This window comes from Malania oleifera, chromosome 9 (genome assembly GCF_029873635.1).
Source record: "Malania oleifera isolate guangnan ecotype guangnan chromosome 9, ASM2987363v1, whole genome shotgun sequence".
Taxonomy (NCBI): Eukaryota; Viridiplantae; Streptophyta; class Magnoliopsida; order Santalales; family Ximeniaceae; genus Malania; species Malania oleifera.
In genome coordinates, this window is record NC_080425.1 from 96,006,566 (window position 1) to 96,025,594 (window position 19,029).

The 19,029-nt window shown below is 35.5% G+C and overlaps 1 protein-coding gene across 4 annotated transcripts; it reads right to left on the reverse strand.

The window, feature by feature from the left end:
• Window positions 1–242: 242 nt before the first annotated feature.
• LOC131165057 (sm-like protein LSM7) lies at window positions 243–18,003 on the reverse strand. Of its 4 annotated transcripts, none has more exons than XM_058122709.1 (7): window positions 17,779–17,935; window positions 16,890–17,045; window positions 13,095–13,167; window positions 12,090–12,171; window positions 10,824–10,895; window positions 1,216–1,268; window positions 243–625 (listed from the first exon to the last, which is right to left on the reverse strand). In XM_058122709.1, exons 3-7 carry the CDS (start codon window positions 13,095–13,097, stop codon window positions 536–538), a joined length of 300 nt encoding a protein of 99 aa, XP_057978692.1. In that variant the 5' UTR covers window positions 13,098–13,167; window positions 16,890–17,045; window positions 17,779–17,935; the 3' UTR covers window positions 243–535. The 4 variants fall into 4 exon arrangements, with proteins under 4 accessions (XP_057978692.1, XP_057978691.1, XP_057978693.1 ...); XM_058122708.1 differs by having other exon boundaries at window positions 1,216–1,282; window positions 10,805–10,895; XM_058122710.1 differs by lacking the exon at window positions 16,890–17,045 and having other exon boundaries at window positions 17,779–18,003.
• Between the last annotated feature and the right edge of the window lie 1,026 nt (window positions 18,004–19,029).

Consider the following 19,029-nt stretch of genomic DNA (forward strand, 5'->3'; position numbering starts at 1 on the left):
AGAGTTGATGTGAGATTAAAGACTAAAAGTTGAAGATTTTCCTATACATCCATATATAGCCATTGTTATGGGGATTGTTCATATTCCCATAACAAAAAGAGATCAGGGTAAAGGGAGAGACGATTTTTACAGTTTCTACGAGCGTTCCTCTCAGTTGACATACACCATGAACGATTCCAGTATGTAATTTTATGACTTTCTTATTTTTCCGCATAAAAGTAACATATATGTGAAAATCATGATGATTTAAAGATACTGTGTTTATAGTAAATAATAGCATATAATTTCTTACATGTCTAAATGAGAGTTGATTTTAGTATTTCAGCAGTTCCTAAACACATCACAGCAATCTTGACCACTACAAGAGAAGAGAGCATTGCAGCATATACGGAAATTAATTATTTATGCCACAATTTCACTTCATGGATGGATGCCAGAATCCAATACCCCATTGTGGCGAGATTAATCCACAAACTTAACAAACTTTCTCCATTTAGAAGGCAGATTCCTAGATTGAACAAGGTGTATTTGCAGTTTAGGCTCCTTCTGGCTGGACAAATGGGTTGGCAATCTCATCTGTACCATCTGTCGGTGATACCAGCATTACTGCAGTTCCCCTACACACCTGCAATACCAACATAACATCGGTTTAACCAAAAAGCCCAAATGCGCATATGTAACCTCTCTAGACATTTAATGGGTGGTAACTGGCACATAACCTACAAAAGCTAAGAGTTTATGACCCAAAGATGCTCAAAATTTTATAATCATAATTCTTTAAGTCATTACAGAGTTGGATTCAAAGCTTTTCCTGATTAAACCAAAGCTGAATCCAAATCTAATAGTCTAGCTTTCAAAACAACTTGGAGATTTCTGAATAAAAACCCCATGGCTCGTGTTCGGATGCTCGGGATTTCCAAAGCATAAGCCCGTTCCAATTTGAGACCAGGAATATATCAGAAGAAGCATGATGCAAAAAGTTGGGATTAAAACTTTGAATGCCAAGGCCTGATCTAATTAATCATCTGATTTCCCGATACCATTTTAAACTGCCTACCACTTTACTTTAGAGAATCCAAATCAGATTTTTAAAATATTCAATTTTGGCAGTTCTAGTTTCAAAGTTCACCAATAAATATGTGCATTTCAGGATGTACAAGGAGAAGATGTATATAACATGTAAATAGTACAACAGTAGTGTTTAAGATAACATACAATTAGACCAAGACGCCTTGTTTGATCAGTGGTCTTCAGTGGATCATCTGGATCTGCAGCACAAAGACTACGAGTCATTTTTTTCTGACACTCGCCATCAGAAGCTAGCAATTCATCAAGCACGATTAAACATGGAAAGATACACGTCCAATGAGGTAATAGAAGCTTTAGTCACAAATACTGGAATCAGAGGCAGCAACTTCACTTCTCAAGCATTAAGATTTGATTATCATAGAAAACAATCAAATGTTCAGGACCAAGCCCTATTAGAAGCAGTTTTGTGCCATTGGAACCACACCCAATTCTCTAATCACCAAATACCCAACAAGCATCAATCGATGTTCTAAAAACTCAAAAAGGCAAACATCTGATATTTAATGTATCTAGTAATTTCTTAAAACACAGAGATTTGTGAAGGACTCTGATATCATCAAATTGATGAATTAATGAAACTTCATGGGTACAGTAGTTCTGAATTAAATTTCATGGTTATTCTTATTTCTAATTGAAATTTTATGGGCTTGTCTAGTCGAGGTCGTTATAACAACACTTGGTATTCTGTCACCTCTGTGTGTGATAAAAACATTAGTGAAAAAACAAAGGTTGTGTAGTGGTGGGGGCAACTAAAAAAAAAAATTTGAGGTATCAATGTGTTAACTAGTATAAAAGTTTTCCATGTGCTAAATGACTTGGGACCAGCATCCCACATAAGACAGAACAGATAAATGAGGGGAAAGCATATTCCAGGAATATTACTTTGGGAATTATGGAGTTGAAACTGTTGGACACATATTAAATAGAAGTGAGTGTGTGAATGCGTCATGTTTTAAATAGAAGTGGATTAACATGTTATTTTAACCAACTGTGGTTAAAATAATTAAAAAAATATCAACAAATGCCATGCCATATACATTGCCTGTCATTCCAAACCAAACATCTTCCCCCAAACAAAGAAAACACCCACCACCAATTTTATAGGCAGTGAATGGATTAAACCAACCCACCACCAATTTTAATAAACTTCCAAGAGACCCTGTGTAGAACAAACAGCCCTAGTTACTTCCTAATAACCTTACGCCACACCACAAGGAATTACCTCCAAAGGGATCACAACAATGCACCTAACAAGGAAATGTTTTTAGACACCAAAATACAAGACCCAACCCCATCTTTAGGTTAGTAAAAGTCTCCTGAATAACCAAATGATCCCTTCTTCCATCACCCATGTCCATCCGTAAGAAACCTCTCATCAATGATAAACAAGGTAGAGAAGCAAATTGAAGGACTGAGAAGAAATAAGAGTAATAAGTCCTCTTATTATCAAGTCTTCATAAAGAGATATCAGCTCACTTCCAATCCCAAAAAGAGACAATCCTAGAATTACCCCTCTAAAGGTACACCAAGACAAAGGCTACGCCAGCACTTCACAACCAGCTATCCAATTAAAACCACAAATAACTCTAGTCCCAAATTAATTCCAGCAACTCCATTCTTGGCCCACATCAATCTAAAGCCCCAAAACTCCAAAAATTCTCAACAATGAAAGCATTTATGGAGCATCATAACATCAGCCTCCAAATATTATTTTTAAACATATATAGCATAGAAAGCTCTTTAGGGGAGGGTGAGTGTTCATCAAACTTGTAAAACTCACTAGTCATTATAAACATGTTTAGCCTACTAGCCTCCCTCGCTAGACACGCATTGCTTATGGAGGTGTTGCTTAATAAATTACATTGCTTCGATGTTTACCGCTGCTTGCCATTTACTTTCATGAATTGCTTATGACTTCTGCTTACATTTCATTCAACTGCTATGAACATATTCACGGTTCACTTTTAACTGACTAGTTAAACAAGAGTGTTTTACCTCATGTCGGACAGCCCTTTATGAGTGTGAAATACTAGGCCTATGACAATTGGATTATAGAAGGGATATTAGGGACTGAGAAAATATTCATTCAAGCAGATTTGAATGGACACAGAAAGGGATGATAAAGATTATGAGAAGTACATGGAGGAAATGGATATGAAGATAAAAATGAGTATGAGGATATGATCTTAGACTTTGCCATGTCATATAATTTTATATAATGAATACTTGCTTAAGAAGAGACAAGAACATTTACTAACTTTCAAAAGTGGACAAAATAACATTCAAATAGATTTTTACTTAACTAGGAGTGGAGATCATTTATCATGTAAAGATTGTAAAATTATCCCAAGTGAAAGAGCTTTAGTGTTAGATATATATATACATATATTAAAAATGGAAGAGAAAGGATAAAATAGATCAATGTAAGAGAACTTGGTGGTGGAACCTAAAAGGAGAAAATATAATAAATTTAAAGATAAAATGATCAAAGATAGTGAATGGACAATAGAGGATGGCACAAACACAAACACTCTTTGGAGTAGAATAGCTAACTCTATTAAAAAGATAACCAAAGAGATTTTAGAGGAATCAAGAGGAATATTCTTTAACAGCAAAGAAAGTTGGTGATGGGATCAAGATGTCCAAAAACTTGTAAAGACAAAGAATTTGGCATAAAACATGGCAAAAATTTAAAAACATGGAAAACTTTAAAAAGTATAAAGAGGCGACAAAAGATACAAAAAAATGTTGTTAGTGTAGCTAAGCATAGATCATTTAATGATTTATATGTCATACTAGATACAAAAGAAGGGGAAAAGAGACATTTAAACTTAGAAAAAAAGCGTAAGGACTTAGGTAATATAATTTATAAAAGGATGATATCGTTTTGGTTAAGAAAGAAGACAAAAAAAAAAAAGATGGCAAAGTTTCTTTAGTAAGCCATTTAATGAAAACCAAGTAGAAGACTTAAACTTAAAATTGACAAATGAGGAAAATGCTAAAAATATGAGTTTTTTTGCAAAAATTAGAATTAACGAAGTAAAGTTTACATTAAAAAAGATGAAAAATAGAAAAGTTATAAGATCGAATAACATCCCAATTAAAGTTTTGAAATGCTTAGGAGATAACGGAATTATATGGTAACTAATTTATTTCATACAATTATAAAAACTAATAAAATGTTAAACGATTGGGGAAAAAGCACTTTAATACCTATATACAAAAATAAAGAAGATATTCAAAATTGTAATAACTAACGTTGAATTGAACTTATGAGTCATACAATGAAACTACAGGAAAGGGTAGTTGACAAAAAATTGAGGTTAGAAGTTGTTAACGATTATTTAGTCTTTTAGCATTATTGCTATTATGTGTTAAGAGTTTTATTAGTAAATCGTGTGAGTTAGTAAGGGTATTATGATTATTCCTATGTACTCACATATATTATAAATTGAGGGAGAGACCCTATCATTGAGTTTAGGTCTTCCATTTTACCCAATTACTAACATGGTACTAGAGCGTGATCCAAACTAAACCCTACTCTCCTCATCGCCAGAAAACACCATTCCCACAGCTGTTCTTCCAAGATTCACCTCCCTATCATTGAGTTTAGATCTTCCATTTTATCCAATTACTCAACATCGTATTAGAGCGTGATCGAAACTAAACCCTACTCTCCTTAGTCGTCGCTAGAAAACACCATTCCCACAGCTGTTCTTCCTAGATTCACCTCCATCCCATATTATTTCACAAAACCAACCATACACCCATAAACAAATGCGCACCCCCCCCCCCCCCACGCGCGCAGATGACTCACCCCACAGAACTCCATTGCCGAAGGACCTCCCTAGGCGCCCCCATGTGCTGGTGCATGAGTGAATTTCTGGCCACCTTTTTCTTTTTTTCTCTTTGCCATGCTCTAATTACTTCTCTAGATTATATTATCAAGCTGTTAGGTCAATATTTTTGCTCAAATATTCAACCTTTTCCAACCATGCACTCGCGACATTCTGTTAATGTTTGTTCAAGGCTTGTCAAGGCTTCTTTGTCAGTTTTTTGGAGCCGTGGCATCATTCATACGTTCAGTTGTGAGGTTGTGGCAGTGCTATCTCCAGTGAGTTGTTCACCTCATCCATGGCAGTGTGGCACCAAAGGAATGGTATTTTTATGCTTCGTGAAGCTGTTATCAATTGTAGTAAAATTTATTGGGTCTGAAACAGTGGATTTGTTGTGGTTTTTGATTTACTATCCTAATTCCTTCCATATACCAAAATATCAAGCTGTTGGGCATGTGTTTTTGCTCCAAGATCCAATCTTTGTTGTGAAAATGCACTCATAGTAATTTCACTAGTTGTTGTTCAGTAATTGTACAAGTCACTGGTGACCTTCTTGGGGCAGTGGCAGTGCTTATAAGCTTTTTTTTTTTTTTTTTTTTTGGTGCAAGGTTGTGGTAGTGTTGTTTTCTTGGGGCTGCATCTATAGTACTTGAGTTTGGCCTTCATCGGTGTGCAGTAGATGACATTGTATTTTATGGTCATACTCCATTGGGCAGTATTTTGCTTATGGTATATGTAGATGAAGACCTAAAACGTTTTCTATCGAGTAAGTTTCAGATCAAAGACTTGGGACCGTTGAAGTACTTCTTGGGTATAGAAGTATCGAGATCTCATAGAGGAACTGTCTTGTTCTTGTCACAGAGGAAGTATGCTCTTGATCTTTTAGAAGAGACGGGGCTGTTGGGATCCAAACCTGTTGATACACCCATGGATCCCAATAGTAAGTTAATGCTAGATATGGGTGATTTGTTGCCTAACCTGGGTCGATACCGGAGACTTGTTGGAAAGTTGAATTACCTCATAGTCACTCAAACAAATATATCATTTGCAACAAGTGTTATGAGTCAATTTCTCGATTCTCCGAGAACAAGTCACTGGGATGCAATAATTCGCATTTTAAGATATCTCAAAGATGCACCAGGAAGGGGTCTCTTATATCAAGATCATGGTCACACTTATATTCAGAGATATATACATATGCAAAATTGGGCGGATCACCTTCTGATCGAACATCCACAACCAAGTATTGAATCTTTTTCGGTGATAATTTTGTGTCTTGGAAAAGTAAGAAACAAATTGTGGTTGCCAAGTTGAGTGCTGAAACCTCAAAGGAGGTCCTTGGGATTTTTGAAACCTCAAGAGAGGTCCTTGGTATTTTTGAAACCTCAGGGGAGGTGATTGTCTTTTTGCCAAACCTCATAGGAGGTTAGTGTCTTTTACACCAAACAACTTAGTTAATCGAACTAAAGGATCCAAAATACACTAAAACTCTTTCTAAGAAAGGTTAAAAGCTTAAAATATACAAGTACACTAATATGCACAAGGTTGTGCGTGCTTGAAAAAAATTCAGTCATTACACCCACTTCCCATCATGTAACACCCACTACTCCTGCTTCTTGTTTCATCGGTCACCGTTACATTATGCTACCTGCCACCGCAATTTAAAACCATGATTATTTGTTGAAGCTTGACAAGTACCTACTAGATTATGAAGATGGTGACATGACCAGAATTTCCAAGTAATGGAAAAACATGATGATCTTCATGCATTGATAGGGACTGAACACAGAGATCTCCTATGCCTTGGTTGCTATGGGCTTTTGAAGAGACTAGCTAAATCAAGCCCCTAGCAAGTTATCAAGCTTCAGCAACACCAGCTGCGCCTCAATTTGTCTCAGGCATGTAGCAACTCCAATTCTAAAAAAAGGCACTTTAATAGCCAGGGATATGGTCCTCTCTCTTTTCAATGCCCTACTAAATCTGTATTAGTTGTTGACACACAAGTTCCAAAAGGAAACAAAGTCCCTAATTGAACAGAAAATTCATGATCCCCTTCAGCAAAATGCTGATCCTCTTGAAAAAATAGGTTCTAAACTCCAACCTAGGAGAATTTGTGAGTATTATTTAGCCTCTTATGGTTATATAAGCAGCTGAAGGTGATGATGAGCTTATTCATAGAGGTAATACCTTTCAAAACCAGAGTTAAATATGATAAAAAGATTTGTTTGTTGGCAATTGATCTAGAAGTTGCACTACCGTCCAATATAAGGCTGCATGAAAGATGCAGGGACAAAAAGGTTGAGCCACATCTTGAACAACATCAAGTGGCCTGGATTACAAATACAAAGTTGAAGGTTGGCAAACATGCTTGGTCTCATTGACTAATGAGAGCTTTAACAAGACAATTATGCATGATATATTTACCTCTTCAGCTCTGGCGAATACTTCTGGGAAGACTAGATTTGGATCGTAACATACAGCACACCTAACATGTGAATACCTACTTCATTAATGGCAGTAAGCACTCCCAACTGTGCAACTGACAACAAGAAACAAAAACTGATGCAGAGTTCACTATCCATAGACTTCAAAGTGAATTTTATGAGGGCACTCCTGGGTGTGCTCCTAAATCATCGAATCAAGCTCTTTAAAGTGGAGACTTTGGAACCCCAAATCAAAGACAGTAGATCCCATGTCCAAGCAAGGGCAATTTCCTTCTAAAGGGAATGCCCATGATAGTTTAGGAATTATAATTAAATTTCATTCTAAAGGAAAATGCTTATGACAGTTTAGGAATAATAATTAATCATTTATTATCATTTGTTGCAGGACTGCAGGTCTCTTGCCAATCCCTTGCAAGGGCACTCCCTCCAAAAACTTCTGCGAGCTTTTTTGAGTTGTAGAAATTCCCTCAGAATGACCAATCTTCTTCAAAGAAAAAGAATGACCATTAAGGGCCTAATAAGACATATGGTTCAAAACAAGGCCCAAAGTAGGAATAATAATTAATCATTTATTATCATTTGTTGCAGGACTGCAGGCCTCTTAGCAATCCCTAGCGAGGGTACTCCCTCCAAAACCTTCTGTGAGCTTCTCCGAGTCATAGAAATTCCCTCAGAATGACCAATTTTCTTCAAAGAAGAAGAATGACCCTTAAGGACCTAATAAGACGTACAGATCAAAACAAGGCCCTTCGAGCCCAACATTTTCTATGCAACCCAAACTAATTCCTGTTCAGCCTGCTCCAGTTAGTAATACGTCATTATGCCTTTTGAGCAAGTTAGCCCATAAAACTTTCTTTACAAGAGGTCCATTAGCCTATCACCTACCTGATTCAAATTCATAACAAATCAAAATCTCAACCACCAAGTCAGTGACAAAAGACCCATACCCAACTTCCATAGCTTTGGGTCCGCTATCCCAATCATGATTTTCCTACCCTAGAGGGAAAGGTCCTTCCCCTTTAGGCTGGTTGTGGGTGAGGAGGGATTCGAACCCCCGACACTGTGGTTCGTAGCCACGTGCTCTAATCCTCTAACCTACAAGCCCCCACCCTGTCTCCACTAGATCTGTTCCCGGGAGTACCCTAAAATAAAAAATAAAAAATAAAAACCTTTCCTCTTCCCAGCCATTTCAAGTTAGGAGATGTGAAAGTTTCTCTCTATAAGATCCACCTTCAATGAAATTATCTGGCTAACACCTTCACAATCCCCATCTCCATCACTATAAAACCTCCATGGCTGATCATTCCAAATCCGATTTGAGAACAGCCAGCAAACTTATCCCATCCGCATCAATATATACATACATACATAAATAACACACACATATATACCAAAAACAAGTTCCTCCATGAATTCCTCTTTCTATCATTGCTCGTCATGCCCAACATTCTTTGAAGCAAAATCCCTTGTCTGCTCCTCAATATAAGAATTCCAACCTTTCTCAAAACCAGTGAGTCCACAGATCCTTCACACTTTTGTTGAAGGCTTTGATACAAAAACTGGCATGATCTTTAAAAATAGCCAGCATCATGAAGCCTATCTTGAATTAAAACATATATAGCTAGGCCTTTCCAAGGACTCAATTTGAATTAAAAGCAAATGGTCTCGAGCCCTATAACCCTTCATCACAGATTATCAGCTTTTGCAAACCAAAAAACCGTTCAATAATGCTGCTTAACATTTTATTTTTATCTATTAAATCAATCTTATAGATTTCTTAGATGAGAATGCCGAGATGGATTATATCCAAAAAGTAAAAATTGCCGAGATGAGAATGCTTAGATGGATGAGTGGTATAACATTGAAAGATAAATTAAGAAATGAATACAAAAGTTAGGTGTAGCTCCTATAAAAGATAAGATAAGGGAGGGACGACTCAGATGGTATGGACACTTGCAACGTAGACCTTAATAGTACACCTGTGAGGAAGAGTGACTTAATTACTGCGGGGGGTAGTAGAAGGGGTAGGGGTAGACCTAAAATAACTTGGGAGGAGATAGTGAGTAAGGATTTAATATCCTTGAATCTATCAAAAGAAATGGTCCATGATCACATAAATCAGCGGAAAAGGATTCATATAGCAGACCCCACTTAGTGGGACTAAGGCTTGGTTTTGTTGTTATTGTTGTTGTTGTTGTTGTTGTTGTAAGTCAATCATAAAGATTTCTGATCATGCACCCCTGAAATGAGAAGAGAATCACTCCTTAGGACAAAGGACAATGATTTTCTATAAATGATCACTTTCCAACTCTCCATATTTCATCCTTGCACCAGTATGTACAGACAGTTCAGGATTGCACCAACAAACACTTAAAAAACATGCCCTTCCCAACCCCCAGCCCAAATAAATAAATAAATAAATAAGTAAAATATTTTTTAAAAAAATCCTTGCTGCGATACCCTTCAATGGTCAAATGAGATTTCAATATCTAAAAATTTTTATGTTTCATTCCTTCCAAATCAACGAAAAAAATGGCATAGCATCCCCAGACTTCCTTTAACAGTCTCCTTTGAAGCATGAATTCTTCAAATTTGTAACACATCAATAGCCTCTAAGTGAATTAGCCAACCCATTACTCAAAATATTATATGCATAATTGTGATTATCATTATTATTAATTCAATTATTATTATTATTATTATTAGTATAATAACATACCATCAGTTCAATACAAGTAAAATTAATTCAAGATGCACTGGATGCAATACCCATTGTGAACCCAACTTTCTTGATTTATCAATATAGCTGTCCACTGATCTAAAATCAGTAAGTTTCCCATAACTGAAGCCAATTAAAAAAAATTTGCATAAGCTAGGTAAACAAGTAATTGAACACCTACCAAAACCCCCAAATGAAGGCTTTCTTTTATCTTGCCTCAAGGACATCTTAAACGGCAATCTTGCAAGGCAGAAGTTTCAAAAATACAGTCAACATGGTGAATTTATGCATCTATTACAAACAGAGATGTGACAACAGGGGGCAGAATGACCTCATGGTATTTCCTTAGGCTTTACCTCACAGCATGAGCCTGACAGGTCTTTAATGACTACCAAAGTCTGATGAAACGAGAGCAATGTGATCAATGGTAGACATGTGTGCATAACCTAATCACCATGCTTATGATTTAAAACAAGCATATGACCCTTGACGGGAAAAAAATGATTTTCCATAGCTAAAAAAATTGCATAAGCATTTCTAAGGAAAAAAGTGATAATTAATGACATTATCAATGGCATATTTGATACGATACAATGCATCATTTTCTTCAATGCGAGACTAGATAAGAACAAAGGAAAGCCACCCGGTTACATGAATTTTAAACAGATACATATTAAGTCATTAATATTCTCATATTTTAAAGACAATGACATTACCATATCATAAAGTGAATACCTCGTAGAAACTCTATCGCTTCATCCAAGACTAGGTTCAGTAATTGATCGTACCCTTTTAGAGTGCCTGTTACTGTTTGGGGAAAAAAAAAAACAGATTACTGAAAGACCAGGACAGGAATTGTTCTTCTAAGTGCTAATAAAAAGGACATTATATTTAAAGCTAAGGCAGTAAGGCTGAACAAAACTAAATATATAAGATGAAGCAATTCATTCTTACTTATAAGGAAAAGCATACTTGAATTAAAGCTTTTTTTTATTTTTTTATTTTAGTTATGAGGATGTTTATTAATATATACACACATTAAAGATTGCCTCAGTATTAAAACATCAAGGATACAGTTTTCCCACTGTTTTCCTAGCTTCATTCAACTCAACAAAGCCTCATAGTCCAACAACTTGAGGCAACATTTTGCACAATACATAGTCAAACCCATCTACATTTTTTCAGTCACAAAAAGAATCTCTGTTTTGCCAAATCCATCAACTTTTTTACATCATCAAAAGAATATTTAGTTTTAGATTAACAAAAAAAACTGTTCTCTTAATGCTCTATACAATTTTATAAAGGCAGCACTTTGGAGTTCCTCAAACTCCAGAGTGTTAACTCATAGATTTCCACATAATGTGAAGATCATACATTTCTTTTTGCTGCTACCAGTCTTTGCCTGAAGTCTATACGGATAAGCTTTCATTTTATTAGCTTGGGTCATGCTAGTTGTTGAAAGAATAAAACCCAATATTGGAGTTACATCATTAATGATTGGGAATGTAAGGGTGAGGTAATGACAGCTGTAACATGGAAATTGCCCCTTTATGTACACTATAGCAGTCCCTGTAAGATGCACGGAATAATAGGCAAATCTTGAAGGGGAAATACAGAGGTTAATGGAGATTGTGTCTCCTATATTCTCAGTATGGTAGCTCTTCTCGGCACACTCCAATCCAAAGGGATTTATAAAATGACATTACTTTATCATTACCCACTTACTTCTTCAATGGCTTAACTATATATGCATTCACATATTACGTTCAGTGTGTGTGTGTGTGCACGCGCGCATGTTAATGTTCAAACTGTTTTTTCCTTTATTGACAAGAAATTTAAAAAGTTATGCCATACTTTCCCATCCCTTTGCTAAAATGAAGCTTGCACCCATTCAGATATATTCAAGTAAAAAGCAGTTGTTACTTAAAACAGCATGCAGTAAAACAAATAAATTAATAAAAAGTGGGATGAAGGGGAGAAAAGTAGGAAACAAGCACTAACCCTGTCTTCCACCTGTAAGCTTGACCTGTACGCCCTTATCAACAAACTTGGCCAGATCCAAAACGGTTTCTTTCCTACCTGACTGAAATACATACGCAAGTAACAACATGTAAGACAACAAACAATACCCAGGCTTCGGTTGTGTTTTGAATTTTTTGTTTCCCATTTTCTTTTATATCTTTAATATTCCCTCTTTAAAACAAGTAATTGCTTTGGCAATTCATTGAAGTAGTGCATGTTTAGTAATCACAACAAATTTCATTGAAAACACTTACAAAAATCAACAATGCATTTATTTCAATGTCCAGCAGTGAAAACAGCAATAGAGGTCCTAGTGATGGTATTAGAATTTGCGTTAATGGTAACCTGATGGAAGTGGTGGTGAAGGCAGGCATAGTGATTCTGTTGTAGGTTTTGTCGTTAAGGTGTCTCTAGTAATAGCGGCGGCAATGGTATTGTGATAGTAGTAGTTTAATGATAATACAGGCGATATAATGTGATAGAGAAGATAGCACCAACAGTGGCCAAAAACAGCAGCGCACAGTGCAGGCAAGGTATTGACAGCAGTGGCAGTAACAGTGAGTTATTGCTCCTTAAGTCACCATGCAAACTAAAGGCATAGCATGACCTTTTTTTTTCTATTTCCAACATTTTTATCTGTTATTTGTCTTTTTGACCTTTGCTGACATATTAGACACACAACACAATTGATGGCATGTGTAAACACAAATAAAAATAATTATAAAAAATAAGAACAAAAAAACTGAGTTTCCTATGCCTTTCCCCTCTCTCTCTCTCTCTCTCTCCTCCTCTCACCCCTTCCCCCCACCCAAAAAAAAAGTGTTCCTATGAGAAACAGGTTGTCTTCCTCTCTCTCAAAAGGACATAAAATGTCCTAAAACCTGCACCAAACTGGCTTCTAAGTAAATTATTTTTTTTCAGTACTAGCTAGGATGGAAATGAAATTGCAAAATACACATAACACACACAGGGAGAGAGAGAGACCATGATGTTAACTTCTTTCCAGCTACTCTTCCACTCTTTGAAGAGAAATAGATGGCTCACGCAAAAGTATAACCTGTTGCAAAAGAGAACCCAGTTTAAATTCTACCACATGATACCTACATCGCATTAAAAAGCATAAAATATTTACATTCCGCATCAAAGCTGCAATTGCACTTTCAAAAGAATACTACTCCAATCATTATAAATAAATAAACAAACAATAAATAAAAAAGCCATAAAACCTCTATCAGGATGAAAGCATTCACAAAACCCTGAAGTGGTATGCACATACACGTCCAATAATAACCAGAATATAAAATGAACCAGAAACAACTAAACTGACCTAACACAAATATTATTGGGTCCCACAACTTTTTTTAGATAAACAAATAACTGTCTAAGAGAAAAGAAGAATTGATCCAATAAGGAAAATTAAGCATCCTCCAATGAAGATAAAAGAACAAAATGGAAAAAGAACGAATCCCACAATTTTTGCTGTGATGGAGAAAAGAAACCTCAATAGCAACACAGTAGCAACAAGTTTTCAATAACAAGTAAAGAACAAGAGCTAACCTCGCCCTTGCTTTAATGCCAATAGAGAGACATGAGCAAAACCTAAAGCCCTCTCTCTATCTCTCTTTCTCTAGCCAAGTGGTCATACCGCTTATTTTTCACTTCTGCAACAATGTTGATAGTTCTAGGAGATCAAATTTCGTTTGAAAATTTAAAAAGTAGAAGTAGGGATTTTATATTAGTTCGGAGACGTTTGTATGTTTCAGTAATTTTTAATTATTATTGGGTTATTTTATGATTTTTTTTCTCTTTTTGTGGTTATTTTATAACTATGAAATTTTTATCCTCAGGGTTTTTTAAGTTGCCTATAAATATAGGCTTAAGAATGAGCGACTTTGGATGACTAATTGAGTCTTAAATATTTCTCTCTCTCTCGTAGCAGTCTCTCTCCCCCACACCATCACGTCTATTCCCACTTTCCCTCCTCACATCTTCTTCATCCTCCCTCTTTTTTGCAAGTCCTCTGCTCTTCTTCCTTCTTCTTTCCTTCTCCACCCTTTCTATTTCTCTTCCTGCTCTGTTTCTGTTCTGTCATGTCCTGTCCAGCTGTTTCTCCCTTCTTCTTTCTTCATCTCCACTTATTCTCTCTGTTTCTCCCCCTCCATTTCCTCTCTGTTTGTCTGTTGCTGTCCTACATCAGGGGGTTTGGCTGGGGTCATTCTGGAGAATTCAAGGGAATGTGGCCTCCAAAATAAAGATATCCAGATTTGAAAATGCATGAGAATCTTATGAAACAGATATCTTGATGACAACATAAGAATAATATAGACAATCAATTATTTCCTATTAATTTGTTTGGTATCTTCACAAAAGCAGAAATGAGAAACAACTCTTCTCGTGTTTCTTAAAAACCATCATAGGACAGTTGTTTCTTAAAAACTGTCGTAGGACAGCTATTGCATCCTTCGACTGCACATCTATTTTTAATCAAATGCTAGATTTTTTTATGTGCAAGAGCAGAGCTGTGTGAGCAACTATAACACCACCAAACTAAACCTAATATACACCGATATAAATAACTTTTAGTAATCTTACCTTTTTTAATTTTTTATCTCAGTTAATTTTTATTTATATATTATCAAAAAAACAAAATAAATATATATTTAAACATTTTCAATAAAAATTGATGTAAATATTTTCACCTCAAAAACTTTATAATATTCATATTTTAGTTTTCATTTCAGTGTCAGACAATCTCTTTACTTTTAGAATGATTAAATTTGAAGACGACAAAATAATTTTACATTTAAATATCCTGAATTTTTCTTCCCACATTTACTTCAATTTCATTCATGTGATTTTTTTTTTATAATAAAAGAAGAATTTCATTAATAGAATAAGAATATACAGCTAGGAGAATAGGACATCTCCTTAACAAAGTCTAGAAAATCCAGATAAAAAACCCAAAGAAACAACCTAAAGACTGAAAAACAAGAGAGAGAAAAACTTTAAACAATCGAAAAGTCGGTCAAAAAAGTTTTAAGTAAAATCCTAGATGTGCTAATCTTGAAATAGAAACCAAATTTTTCAGAAAATGATGGAATATAAAAATCATTTATCAAATCCAAAATGAATCAAGATTGTAATACAAATCCAATGGTTCCTGTAGTCATGCATCCCATTTCCTGAATAGATGCCTTGCTCACATCCTTTCAGTTCCTTAGACTGATAAGGCCCTACAATCTACATGAATGAGAATTGTCCAACCAAATCAATACACTGGGTATTCTCATTTTTTTAATCTCTTTCTCTTGAAAACAAATGGTCAAAAGTTCATCCACTGACCATTTCTTCTTTTGTGTGTTGTAAGAAAATTTAAAATAATTGTAATCTTTAGGTAAAGAGTTAAGTACAGCCATGCCCCTTATTTCCATAATGTGATCTCTCACACTCCTAGAATTGTTATATTTCATGCCCAATAGCCTTTTTCATTAGAGTGTTAGCCAATATCGTACAAGATAAATGCAAAAGTTAATCTCCTATAACTTCATGAAAACCTTCACTCTACTACTAATTGGGATAGAACTCCTAATGCTCTAATTTATAAGAGACTTTATGAGCATCAGACTTGATTTCGTGAGAGCAAGTGGTTCTTCCACAAGCATCACATCAAGAGCATGCACCTCAAAGTCAAAAGAATTTGATATTTCCATTTAATAAAATTTTCACCACTCAGCAAAGCAAAGATGAGATTTAAAATTCTAAAATGGAGGAATAACAAAAAATAAACGACCAAGGAAAAAACAAGCAACATCACCATGAAGCATAAAACTTAAATAGGAATTAACCAATGTTAATTCAAAAGTCAATTCAAACCTTCTTGTGAGTAGAGGTTGCATAATGCATTAAATTTACTTAAATTTAGTAATAATATTAAATAAAATAAAACATCAAAACAAAAGATATCATGCATGTGATCATAGTAATATTTTACCTTGATAGTTAATTCATTATCTTATTCTAAGTAAACCAATAAAATAATGACTTCCCTGCTGGGCCGACCAACCATTTTCAAGAATTTAATTACAAGTTATAGGTGTAATTCAACATTATATAGTCATACAACTTATTCTCAAGATGTGATAAATTAAACCTTAATATCACCCATGAGCCTAAGATGCTTTGGCTATTCCCAAGTCACAATGATGGTCCAAAACTTTATTGATATCAAAAAATTAATATTTAATAAGTTCATAAGTAATTCCCTTAAGAAAAACTCAAAGATAACCTTAATATAGAAATATTTAAAGTAAACACTCGGAACAAAAACAGTTACACATAAATGCCTTAAACAAAATAAGAAAATTCCCCTGCACAAAAGTTTAATTTCAAAAATTCTTCAAGTACATTAAAAGATACAGGAAAAAAAAAAAACATACTTTGTTTACGGAAAAGGCCCAGGACCCAAAACCATCAAAATTCTTTAATCAAGAATTATCCTTAATTCCACACAGGAAATTCTTACATAAAGGATCAAATACAATTGCACATGAGGCATTGAAAAAAAATTATATCATGCCCAAACGATAAAAATAAGTGATCCTACATTCTACTAAATAAGATCTTCTAAGTAAAAATCTAAACTATATGATGTCAAGAAATTGATTAACAATTATTTATGTGGAAAATAGTTATCTAAATACTCAGCAACATGGACAAGAGTGGGTCTGATACCAAATGTTGAATATTCTAAAATATATGCAACAGAATTATCCTACTTACCTCCAATCATTTGTTGCTCAAATGATTAGCTCCAACATTGATCCAAGTTCTTGACCAGTGATGAAATGATCCAATTTCTTGGGCACTTAAGAAAAATAGAGATCAATGAATCCTTACAATGCCTCATCACTTTACACTTAACGGTACATCACAGGCCTATATATGATCAGAGGCCCTATTAATTATGCATGGGAAACTTAAAATTTTCTTCACGTTAAAGAAATCACATTACTAACATACATCCTACCAAAGATGTTCAAGAATGAATGATAGAAATTATTCATTATGTGTGTCATTGGGTCACAATGCTTCCTTTGGAAGACATAAAGTCTCCCTTAGATGATGTAAGGTATTCGTATGGACATATTTCCAACATTAAATATTAAACCTCTTTTGGAAGACGGAAAGTCTTGAAACATGTGAAGATATTTCCAACACCATCTTCTTTAATCCTCTTCTTCTGCCGTTGTTTCAAAAATCTCCCAGCATGTCTATCATCTATTATAAACACTTATTGGGATGTGTTTTTTCATTTCAATTCTTTGTTCACTTGTTCTCCTTAGTGACATAATTTGGAACGATATCAGATTTAATTGAGCTTTAAAAAAGATTCTACAACGCATCTCATCAAGGCATAATACATCAGAACTCTTTAGGATTACAAGCAAGAGTGGTGTGACAATCCACCGAATGGAAAAAACGGAAATTTAAGGAAGATAGCAGCACATTATTATTATATATATATATATATATATATATATATATATATATATATATTCCAGTCCCTAGTGAAAAAACACTCAGCGTAGGGTTTAAGACTGGGCGGAAGTTTCGCAGGGACAGCGACTGAGAGAAGAGGAGAGGAGAGGAGAGGAGAGAAGAGGCATACCCGTGCGGCGGGAGCTGACGATTGATCGGCGAGGACAGTGAAGGCGGAAGATTCGCAAAGCAGATTCGCAGATAGAATAGAGGGGAGTTGAAGAGAGTGCGGAGGGAAAGGGGAGGCCACTGCAAAGGGGACGTGATGCACTCGATTTATTTAGGCGGAAAACGAATTTTGTTTAGATGACTGTTTCGCCCAATTTAAAATACTTAATTGCTACTTAGAATTTGCAACCTACTAATTAATAAATATTAAATTTATATTTAAATTCATTCAATTGTTATATATATATATATATATATATATATATATATGTACGTGCACGCGCGCGTGTGTGTTGTTCAAGTAGAACTATATGAGATCTTACAATTTTTATATAAAGGAACTTTGTGCAAGTATTTATCTACAAAACAATTATGTCACTTTTAATATAATATACTTTGTTCAACTCTCGAAGTTCTATTGGAGTCATCTGGTATGGAGCTTTAGAGATCGGTATCTTATTAGACAGTAACTCTATCGCGAACTCCACCTCACGATCCGAAAGTAAATCGGGTAAATCATCTGGAAACACATCCGAAAACTCGTTGACTACTTGAATATCCTTGAGCTTCAACTCCTTCTGCGACGGTTCCTTCACGCAAGTTAAGTACCCTTGGCATCCGTTCAAGAGTAGCCTCCTCACATGTAATGTCGATAGAGTCTGTGGCGTTGAACGTACACACGATCCTACGAACTTATACTCTTGCTTTCCAGGAGGTCTGAACACTACTACCTTCCTACAACAATCAATCACCGCATAATTAGAGAATAGCCAATTCATCCCCAGTATGACGTCGAAACCAGACATGTCGTATGCTATAAGATTCGCCGGTAACAGCCTTCCCTGAATTTCCACTTGGCAGTTTCCTAACATCTTACTGCAGATCGTTACACTCTCAGTCAGCGTAGCCACAAACAACCACTTGTCCATCACTCGGGTTTCAACCCCACACAACTTCGCAAAACTAGCAGATATAAACGAATGGGTTGTTTCCGAATCAAATAAAACAACAACTCTATTCGAAAGCAGTAACATGGTACCTCTCATCACGTTTCTAGCATGTTTCGCATCTTCTAGAGTCAATGGATATACCCTCGCCGGAACCGTGGTTGCCTGGTAGTTTCCCCGAGGCATCTGATTACTCCCACGGTTCTGGCTCTATGCAAGCATATCTCTCCTCGATGCCTAATAGCTCCATGACACGTGGCCCGGTT